Below are 11,416 nucleotides of genomic sequence, written 5' to 3' on the forward strand. Positions count from 1 at the left end.
TTTTAGGGAGGCTTCAGCCTCCCTAAAAATGTCTTTAGCCCCCCTAAATAATTTCATTGCATTATTTTTAAAAAAGTATTATTTATTTTTCCTTTACTTTTGCTAATATATTGCATCAAATTCAATGTAATGTGGCCATTTTAAATTATATTTCGATAACCTGCCATTATTGTAATGTTAATCTCCCAGGTTTCCTGAACGCAACAGGTGTTGCGTTAGCATTTGACGTGTCTGTCACCATCGCCACATCAAATGCTAACGCAACAACTGACAGTTCATTGCCGAAAGTTAGGTTGAGTCGACAGCATGGATATTCGACAGTTTTTTAGAAAGGTAAATTAAGTATTCAATGCATCCATGCTGGTAAAACTAGTGACTATAGTCCGCTAAAATATCTCCAGTAACAGCAGAAACTGCACTGTAACAAGTGTTCACTTTTGGATAAATTAAGGTGGTGCTTAATAAAAATTAAGCAACATTTTATTATTAAATACATAAATAATCATTACACCAACTCTTTGAGGCAACACCTATTGAGATTTTGGCCTATATAAAATAAATAAAGAAATATAAAATAAATAAATGTATTTATTTGATAGGAATCAGGCTAAAGACGCACAGAGAGTGAGCCGGCTCACTCAAGGCTAATTTTACTTGCAAGGCTGTTCCCAAAATGCAATCGGAGCTTACAGTAAGTATTGAGCAGCAAACTTGTGTTTTTCCAAAGTGATGAAGCTTTTGCATCTCATTGTACTAACTTAAATTGCATATCACGGCAGACATCTCAAAATACATCATCTTCTGGCGGCTAAGCATATATTAATACATTTTGGTAGAGAGGAATATAGGCCTACTGTCATATAGGTTATGTTATCGGGCATCCTTCTAATTCCCTTGAACAACCAAGATTGAACTTTTGAACTCTTTGTAATTTCTATTATCTAGTCCAGTTAAAGTCCAGGGGAGGAAGCCCCATCATAGTAAAGAGGATACTAATGTGATGTGTGTAGTTCTTCATAGCCTCTTCATTTTGCTCTCAAAGTGCACGGAATTGATGGATTTTTAACAGAATGTAGAAAAAAATTCTCCCGGGGGGGCATGCCCCCGGACCCCCCTAAAGGGGCTGTGTTCCCCTTGGGGCTAAGCCCTCCTTGTTCTTCAAACCTAGTGACGCCCCTGCTGAACGATGAGAACGTGCTGGTTGATCGTCTGGCCCACGTTGAAAGGGAAAACTCGTAGTTTGGATTCTAAATAATATCATATGGCTGTTTTGTTCTCATGAAGGGGCTAGTGCAGTGGTTCTTAACCTGGGTTTGATCGAACCCCAGGGGTTGGGCGAATCGGTCTCAGGGGTTCGACGGAGCCTCTGCCATGGAGGGTAAGACTCACGCGACTCAACATGTCATTTAGTGATGACATGCCCGCTTGGCCATCACTGGCTGCAGATGATCACATTACATTGCTTGTCCAATCAGTGCTGCGGGAAATTTAGTTTGCTCAGCAGTCAACGTGACTGTCGTGATCGTACGTCATGTGATTTAAAAAAAAAAAAAAAGTTTTAAAATACATGCTAACTATGTTGAGCAAAAAACAGAAAGTGGTCAGACGAATATGTACAACATGGATTCACATGCTTCACGGCCCGTGATGGGACTCAGTGTCCTATCTGCATGATTTGTCATGCCAAGTTGAGCAGCTCCAGTCTCGTACCGGCAAAACTGAAGGAACACTTCTCGGATCATATTTTTATTTTTCACTAATCGTTCGGTGGATGCGAATATGAATGGTTGGGTTCGTTACCTCTAACAAGGTTAAGAACCACTGGGCTAGTGTGAGGCCCAACCACAAACCCAACAATCATATTAGTGTTGCCATGCTGACTTGTGGATTTATGTCCTGATGAAATTGTAATTGCCAATGTTCCGCACCCAATTACGTGGACCTCAGTATGTCAGAGAGAAGATTTTGTTTTAGTCGTGAACACTGATTAAATTATTGGTACATCAATCTGCATCATTAGTATCAGAAATTTGGTGTTTATTAGTTTTTACAGAAAAAAATGGGAACATCAGCAACATTTAAAAAACATTTCATTTCATATTACAATGTGCTGTTCCAGTATAAAACAATATTCTAACGTCTGTGGTCAAATTAAACCCTTTGCATAAGATATCAATTAAATTATCAAGTAAATTATTGAAAGGTTCAGTCCAATCTGAGCACAACAGCCTCAAAATCATAGTTACAGTAGTCGGCTCCCCTTTCCCTGGGAAAAAAAAAAAAAGCTTATAGTTCGATAAATTAGCACCATGTGTTCTGGATAAGCACCAGTACAATTATGTGCGCACCAATAAAAATAACATTTCACTGCTATCAAGAAAAGCTGGCGTGTCAATTTTAATTTAAGGTCCATCAGAACCAGCTCTTTTGGGACAGAAAGTGAAAGAATGCGATAGACATACAAAAACGTTTCGATATACACATTGCAAAACACCAGCTCGTTAAAAGTTATTCATTCATTTCTTCATTATTTCTATGCTGTCTGTTTGTGGAATATAGTTGACATAAATTTCTGTCCTGGGTCTTGTCAAAGCCAATCACCATCACTACAGTGAGAACTCGCAAGATGGCAAGTCTCTCTCAAAGACATTTAGACAAGTCGATGCACTTTTTGAAAATATATCCGACAAAGTGAAACGTGGACAAAAATCTAAAGCACAACTGCAGATCAGAGTGATCTGTAAACAATTCAAATATATATGTTTTTCTCAGTTTTTTTTTCAAATAAATTAGAAAAGCCACAGTTCTCATGATGTGTTACGGAGTTCCTGTTGTTGTCAACACTGAGTCTGTACGGCTGTGTGGTGTGTGTTTGGAGATGAGTGTGGTGGGAGGCACAGGCAGGAAGCGAGACAGGCTTCATGTTGGTGATGGGGCGGGCGGGGGGGAGGAGGAGACTGGGTGACCTTTGCTTTTAAGGAAGTGGATCTGGCCGGTATCCCGTCGGACTCTGTGTTGTCTCAGGACACCTGGCACTCACTCGAGTCCCCGTGGACCCAGTAGCAGATTTGGGCGTATTTGAGAGGCGTGATCCTCACTGCAACGTTGTAATCCTGCTGCAGCCCATTGCCGTTAACATCCACCCACTGATGACCAGAGAAAACCCCGATGATCTTTCTCTTCCACTTCTTCTTGCCAGGCTCTTTGAGACGGATGTAGACCCCTGAACCACTGGAGCCTGGCTTGGCATCGCAGTACTGGTACAACAAATCATTGGACTCCTCAGACACTGAGCAGAACCTGTAGACCAAGTTCCCCGGCCGGTCATCATCAAAACCGGAGAAGTGGATTCTTCCTGCGGGAAGCTTCTTGACTGAGGGGATGACACCCAGATCCATGTGCTTCACTTTGGGCGCTCGCTTCAGCTCCAGAACCGCATAGTCATAATCGGCAGTCAGTCCATCAGACACACCTTTGAACCAACCCTTCGGCACTTGAGTTTTCTTGACCCGGGTCCACCTGAATGAGGGTTTCTCCACTTGTGTGGCGCTGCGGCGACTCCGGTTCTTTCTCCCCTTTGCTTCCTTTCCTTTACGGCCCCCTGCCTTCTCTTCCACTTGCTTTACTTCTTCTTTGGCGCCATCTCCCTTTCTCTTTTTGCCTTTGCCTCGCCCTCCTTTCCCTTTCCCTCCTTTCCCCCTTCTGGATTTCTCCTTAAGAATACCGACGCGAAGCTTCTGAACGCCGTCCAAATAATCCTTTCCATCATGGATGCAGTGGGCCGCCGTCAACACGTGTTTGGGTGACACCAGAACTCCGGAGCATCCCGTGGAGATCTTGACAGTAGTGGAGAAGGGATACTTAGTGGAGAACTGCTTATCGGAAATAGTGAAGCGGGTGTCCGTACCGTACACCTCTCTTTTGTGACGGGACCTAGAGGAGTCGTTTCTGGACCAGGCAGTCACCTCGTTGAGACCTTGCACAGACACTGAGGTATACGTGCGCGAGCCATTCTCATAAACCGTCTCGTAGGATAGGAGCTGCTCCAGGTCGTTCAGGGACGGCGAGGGGAGAGCACGTTGACACTCGATCCCGCACGTTCCGCTCACCTCTACTTTAGGATGAGCTGAGAAGTTGGGACTGGTCAGAGGCAGAGTGCGCCTCTTCCTTACCAGGGGCAAATTCCACTGAGGCCAAGTGTACTCGTCGTCAACCGTTGCAGTCAGCTCGGCAGCAACAGCCGCCATAACCGACACCGTCATTGGGAGCAGCACACATAGGTGTAGAGGGCCCATTGTGAATTGGGCCTGGCTCTGAAAATGAAACAAAGGAATGAATGGTTATAATGTTGAAAGATTCATCAGTATCAGCCACGGCATACTCTATGTACAGTGGTACCTTGATGACTCGTGACTTATGAGTTTTTAATTTAACATCACGAAAGCTTACCAAAATTTGAGTTACGAGCAAAATATGGATACGCTGCCACCCGAGTAAAACTGAAGTAGCGTCACAGCCGTTTATAGATAAGTGTAGGAGTGTACGTACATAAAGGTCACCAAGTTGATTGTCACATTGCATCTGTTCACACGTATGTAGAATGTACTCATCAGGTGTGCAAGTAGACAGAAGGAGCGCCGTCGTTTTTTTTTACCGTGAGTTCGCCATGTTTGTTTGTTTCATGTTTTGAAATGATAGAACATTTAATGTCACTCTTTGATAATCAATAATGCACAAAAGCAACGATGAAGGCCTTATTTCACACATTCGACTAAGCGTGTCAGACCACTCTTCCTGTCAGTACAAAGGAAGGCCAAATCTCACGTCCAATTTCAATTAATTTCAATGGGCAATATTGATAAAAAAATTTTTTTTAAAAAGAGTAGATTGAGTGAGGAGGTTGGTTACAATAGATTTTACCACTCTACTGTATATAACAACAAATTTCTTCACTATTATTGTCATTACCCGGCCTAATTTCTGCTGGATTGAACCATGGGGTCACTTTGGGAAGGAGTTAGCTGCTATCTATAAATGCTACAGTTGGTCAGACACTTCCACTGACCTTTTTGAATTGCAACGAGAGAAGCACACTTTTGATATGCGCAGGAGATCATATTCAGGAAAATACACATGGAGCAATTAATGTGGAATATTGGTACACCAGCTACAAATATTGCTTTGTTTCACAAAGTATGCTTTCTGTCAGTCACATGGAATTCTCACTTGTGCTTTCTCTCACACAATACCGGTACATTGCTATTGTAATTGCTACATGTAACATAAAGAATCCTGGTGTTCTGTTTTTCAGGGGCTGCAAAAGGTTAAGTTGTACTTCCATTCATTTCAGTGGGGAAAGTTGATTTGAGATCAAAGTGATCGGAGTTATCAGCATGGTGATGGAACAAATTAAACTCGTAAGTCAAACTACCACTGTATAAATACTGTTTTTCCAGTATTTCTTATGGAGACCATTAATTGGGAATCCAAACAAATTGAAAGTCGGACAGACTGTTTTCAGGCTGATGGAGTGCTGTCAAGGACAAGCTTTATTCACAGCAAGATAATGGTAGTCCAAAAATTACTTAAATTTGAGGAAAGGCATAACGTTTGTTCAATGTTATCCTTTCATATTTTGTTAATATGTTGTTTAAAACAGATATTGCAATCCATCCACTTTCCCCAGGATGGTGCTTTGCCGATGTTAGAGGGTGATGTAGCCCTGTCTGTGTAGCCCAATTAAGACCCTCCAGCATTTTATTTTATTTTTAAAATAGATTTATATTTTTTTTCTCAGCGCCCTTACATATTTTTCAAGCCCTCTTTAGCACCAGAAAAGGGAGTGAGAAAAAAATGGAGCTTTGCTTGTATTTTATTGAGGAATATTTGATGGCTGCGTGGCAGGTGGGCCCCATTCCCACTGAATTTGGGTGAGAGTTGTTGTATACGCTGGACTTGTTCCCAGTTTTATCTACTGTATATGTTGCACTGAAATGTTATAAATGAATCCTGCAGATTTTGTCTATCCATTGCTGTTACCATCAATTTGAAATCTGTGTCGATATTTGACACGTACTTTAGTTCAGATTTGTTATCATTTGAATTTGGAGAAACACTATTTGCAAGTTTCTGTCATGCTTGGGCAGACAGATCCTTGTTTGGTCATCCATCACCTGAGCAAATGAGTAACTTGTGTATAAAACTAAACACAAAATATTTATCAGCAGCAATCAGGCAACCAAAAAAACGTGAGCACATACTTTGGTCTCGTTAAGTGCACTTAAATCAAATTGTGACACGGGGATTTCACTAATACACAGGAAGTAAGTTAGCTAGCAACTACACCGACAGTACCAGAAATATGCCGTTCAGTTTCCCTTTCTCTTGACGAGGGTGTATGACAAGGCTTTCTTTGGAATTTGGAAGACCTTAACTCAGTTCCATCTCTGGCCAGAGGGAGGCAGTGTGTATCAAAGTTCCACATCACCTCCAGTTTATGCACAGCAACCGCGGCACACTAGTTCGGCAGCACACCCATTTCTCCGAGCTTTTCTGCAAGTCTGCACGAAATAATTGGTCGCATTATTCATGGTCTATGGATACACTGGCCCCACTAGCTAAGTTGTTGCATCAGCTCTATGGCGAAGAGATTTATACGGAGATAGAGTCGCAGCTGTGGTTAACATTGAGGTAAGGAGGAACCACGATTCTCAGAATGAGCTCAAGACAGTGGCTTGGAGGTTTGCCACAATGGTTAACCTTCTCTTTTAGTTATGACCACGTCTGGTTTCCTCAGTACCGCTCTTCTCCCGTGTCAAAAAATGACAGGACACGTGTGCATCCTACGCAATTATGGCTCTTGGTATGGCACTAATACAACCATTTTCCTGATAACCCAATAAAAAAAAGTATGTTAATACAGTTAACTCCATCCAGCAGAGTTTAACTGCAAAGTCGGAAAAATGTCATTCCGTCAGCTCCGCTGTGGTCATGAAGTCACACAGACAACTTCCAAACAGATGAGGGGTAAGTCGTTTGGATGTTTCTGCAGACAGTCTGATAGCTGCACTTTCCAGTTGGAGGATAAACCTCCGGCGGTGTGCGGTATGGTGTGGGTTGGGGGGGCTCCGAGGAGGGGGGCTGGAACAGGCAGCTTCCAAAGACACATTCCTTTTTAGTTGTAGGGAAATGCAGTATTACAGTGAGCTGCAACTCAGAAGTACAGAACCTCTAATGTATTTGGATGTCCAATTTGTTTTCTCCCACGACAAATACGAGAAATAGAATTCATCTGTTGTGGGGCTTTAACCTTCAATATCATAACACTCGTAAAGACTGCACTGTTAAGGACTGGAGTAACATTTTGCCATGGTTAATGGTGCAAAAATAAGTTGTACAGCTAAGCGTGAAAACATCAATAAATCGTGTAGCAGCCGCAGTACTGTTAAGTTGCTGCACCACTGAGGGTGATAACTCCTCAAGTCATTTTTACTGCCTTCACCATTTTGCTTGACATCACTGAGACTCCAGTACAGTATAGGCATAGACCAACTCAAAAAAATGCAGAAAACACTTTGAAAACGGTAAAAGTAAAATGACCTCAACTTGAAGACTTGGCTGACGTGGAGCACAGAACCTTTTAAAGTCGGAGCCAAGATAATCTGCCAAAAACAAAGGATAATAAAACAAGCCCCCGAGAGTTGCACAACAGCCTAAATAATTGAGACTAAAATGCCCTTTGGTGTCTGTTCAACTTCACACTTCAGAAAAAACACACTGGAAAGTCTGCAATAACTCACCAGGGTGGAAAGTGACTGATATACTGCCACCATGGCACTTAGTCACACGAAGCCCTCAAATTGGAGTTCAGTCATTTTCCACCCAAGTGAGTGTATGCCAGGGGTGTCAAACATACGGCCCGCGGGCCGGAACCGGCCCGCAAGTAGGTTCAATCAGGCCCACAGGATAATGTAAAAGTGAAAAAAATGCATTAAAGACACAGAATTAATATTTTTAATCAGGTGCAATTCATTGAGTATCCGCAAGGGGACACTGTTTTGATCAGAGAAGAAGACAACAGCAGCCTCAGTCTGTCACTGAGACAGACCCATGACAGCAGACGCTATCAATAGCACTCTCACATTTACACATTTAATAGCACTCTCCTTAGTTTGTAAGGTGTAGGCAGGGATTACATTTAGATTTTATATGCACGTGTAAATGCTTTAAAACTTGCTTTCTTTATGAATCTTGTTTAATCTTAAAGTGCATTACTATATTTTTCAATACCAATTACTTGTTAAAGTTTGTACAATCAGTGGGATCAGTTGCAATGCATATATGTGAATGATAAAAGTAAATTGCACATTTGTCGAAGGAAATGTAAGGTGCTTCATGAAATGTTTTGTAAAAGATATGTTCATTAAATTTCAACATTTTCCTAATGTTCTTGTGCTTCTTTATACCAAAACAAAGGAAAGACATATTGTTTTGGTTATTTATAGCAAAGTATTGTATCATTTTAATGGTCCGGCCCACTTGACATCTACCGAGGCCGTATGTGGCCCACCATGTGAAATGAGTTTGACACCCCTGGTGTATGCCCTCTCCATCCGCCTCACGCTTGATGGCCGACAGGGGGCGTAAGCGTCCCCGGACTTTTCAAAGCGGCGGTCACCCAGCGATTATCATCGAGTAAGTAGTTCAGCAATTTATCGCAAGCGATTTTTTTTTGACCCGACCTGACCACTTACCTCAACTTAAAAAAATGTAAGATGATCTTGACCTTTTACATAATAGGCAAACTAAAATATATGTTGAAACATATTATATGAAATCAAATAAAAATCTGCAAGATACTGTATTCAGTTTTTTTGTCAGATGTGATTTTTTTTTTCACAACTGACAAACTTTGCAGCACTGATTAAATGTTGCAGTCATTATATTGTCATACAAAACATCAGAAATGGATTCTATAAATAATGAAATGGTACTTCTACAGAATTATTAAATCTCTCAAACAACTACCCATTCAAAGGAAATTGAAACAACTCACATTACATAAAAGTAGTTTAAATGAAAGAATACATTGATTTTAAATACATATATCCCAAACCAAACAAGATGGTTCCTTCACGAGGAGGAACATTTAATAGTAGTCCTACCTGCTTGCATCCGATTGATGGATATGACAAATCCACAATATCTTGTTAGTTTTTCCTAAAAGATGCACAAAGGATGTCCTTTTAAAAAAACAAACGTTTGTTACTTCATCCCAGACGTCCAGGCATCAACAGGCTCCTCTCTCCTCATTGCTCATTCTAAGTGGCTGCAGAGAAAGTTGAAAGCACTTGATGCTGAGGAGGGAGGCAAGAAGGAGGGGGATTTTGAGGCAAGCACAATCTGAAAAAGAGACTTTTTCCCTGCCCTCTCTCCGGCAACAAAGCCTTCTGCTCGCGTGGGTGGGGCTAGAGCAAGTGTCCAAACAAGTCACGGCGTTGTATTCAGCAGAAGCCACACAGCACAGGAGACGAGATGGTGTGCGGCCTGCGCAACGAGGCACAAAACAGGAGTATAATCGAGCCTCATTCTGGCTGTGGGACTCTACAGGAATTAGTTCCACTGGTCTCACAACAATAGCGATGGGGCGCTACGGATCTGAATTCCTACATTCTCAACATCTGCAACACTTTTCCCCCCTAAATGAAGTGATACAATTGTGCGGACAGAAATGCACTCAGATTAAATCTACTTGTCCATTGAAATATCCAACCTTATTATTCAGTAAGTCTGCACAAATTGCTGCTGATGAAGAATACAGAGTAACTTATTTAAAACAATCCTGAGTGCCTGTTGTCACTTTCTCGCTGTACAATCCTCCAAATAAGAAGCAACATGTGCTTGCTAAAAGCTTTAATTTAGCACTCGCATTTAAAGTTTATTCTAAACACATCAACGTGGTCTAAAAGCATATAAAAGGTTTAAAAAAAACTTTCAAAAATTCATCCATCCATCCATTTTTTGATTTGCTTATCCTCCCAAGGGTCGTGGCCGAACTGGTTGCCAGCAAATTGGAGGGCACGCATAGACAAACAACCATTTGCGCTCACACTCACACCGAAGGACAATTTGGAGTGATCCATCAACCTGCCTTGCATATTTTTGGAATGTGGGAGAAAACCGGAGTACCCGAAGAAAACCCACGCAGGCACGGGGAAAACAAGTAAACTACACACAGGTAGCTGGAATCGAACCCTGCACCTCTGCACTGTGAGGTCGACGCGCTAACTGGTCGACCACCGTACTGCCCCCATGCAAATTGTTATCAATAATTTTGCATTTGTTTAAAATGATACGGAAAGTGGATGCATGGATCACCGTTGGGACCATACATTTAAACTTTTTCTTCTCCGGTTCTTGCTGATAAATGACGAAAGGTGTGCAGTAAACAAAAGAGAAAATAGAAGCCAACCAAGTTTTTGCACGATGGAGGAGTCATTTTTCTGTGTTGTCCTAACTTGGTGACATACACGAATGTTCAATGGGACTTGGTGAGTTTCAGAATTGCAATGAATATTTTATTTTAAAAATTATGGATGTAAATGGAGAAACGGTGCTTAATTGAAGGCGGGTCATTATGCAATGGCTGTGTCCAAAAAAAATAAATATGTATGTAGCTACCATTTATTTATATAACCCTCATGTCCATGATGATGTATGTGGGAACAGGAGCAGGAAGAGGTGCACTTAAATGTTGCGGTTTTTTTTTTCCAAATTTGTGGTATTGGTTGAGCTGGAAAAAGTATTTTGTGGTATTTCGCCAGGTGAAGCACACATGTATGATGGGCATGTTGTACAGTACATCTGTTTTTGTCTCTGTTGTATGAATATGGAGATTTTGTCGGTCTCAAACTTCAGATTCACAATCACTGCTTTTATTTGATATTTGCAATGTCAAATGTTTCACTCAGGGGAGAAATGCTTGTGGAGGCTCTCAGTCATACAGGAAAGTTCCATCGTAGAAAGGGTTCTGTCAGTCGTCATCTGTACCTGTGGGTAAAAAACAAAAAACAAAAAAAAAAGTCAGTTTTTTTTTTGGTTTTTTGTTTTTTACCCACAGGTACAGATGACGACTGACAGAACCCTTACTCAGGGGAGAAAAAAATGTGGGGATTTGGAACATCTGGCAGGAGACAAAATTGGCTCCTATGATGTCATTTGTATTCCAAACTGACCTATATAGAATCCCTTACTTGGCTCCGTCCTTCTAAGCGAGCTGTTTATAATATTCCACCACTGATGATAGTGTGAGTGCTTCTGTGCGTGCGCAAACGCTCGGGAGAGGAAGTAAGCGGTCAGGAAGACTTGGGTGGCCATGCACACCTGATGTAGCTTGTTAAAACTCATGATGTATCCG

The 11,416-nt window shown here is 41.6% G+C and overlaps 1 protein-coding gene across 2 annotated transcripts; it reads right to left on the reverse strand.

Annotated features, from left to right (window-relative positions):
- Positions 1-2,016: 2,016 nt before the first annotated feature.
- Positions 2,017-9,393, reverse strand: prss35 (serine protease 35). 2 transcript variants are annotated; one of them, XM_019856327.1, is made up of 2 exons: positions 9,165-9,393; positions 2,017-4,313 (listed from the first exon to the last, which is right to left on the reverse strand). In XM_019856327.1, exon 2 carries the CDS (start codon positions 4,293-4,295, stop codon positions 3,021-3,023), a length of 1,275 nt encoding a protein of 424 aa, XP_019711886.1. In that variant the 5' UTR covers positions 4,296-4,313; positions 9,165-9,393; the 3' UTR covers positions 2,017-3,020. The 2 variants fall into 2 exon arrangements, with proteins under 2 accessions (XP_019711886.1, XP_019711885.1); XM_019856326.1 differs by lacking the exon at positions 9,165-9,393 and adding an exon at positions 7,800-7,881.
- Positions 9,394-11,416: the final 2,023 nt, after the last annotated feature.

The sequence above is a fragment of the Hippocampus comes genome, unplaced genomic scaffold, assembly GCF_001891065.2.
Source record: "Hippocampus comes isolate QL1 unplaced genomic scaffold, H_comes_QL1_v1.1 scaffold327, whole genome shotgun sequence".
Classification (NCBI taxonomy): domain Eukaryota; kingdom Metazoa; phylum Chordata; class Actinopteri; order Syngnathiformes; family Syngnathidae; genus Hippocampus; species Hippocampus comes.

Coding starts and splice junctions, on each gene's coding strand:
- prss35 (XM_019856326.1), bottom strand. CDS start 7,832: ATGGTGGCAGTATATCAGTCACTTTCCACCCTG. Junction 4,314..7,799: donor ATCAGTCACTTTCCACCCTG/GTGAGTTATTGC, acceptor TTTCATTTTCAG/AGCCAGGCCCAATTCACAAT.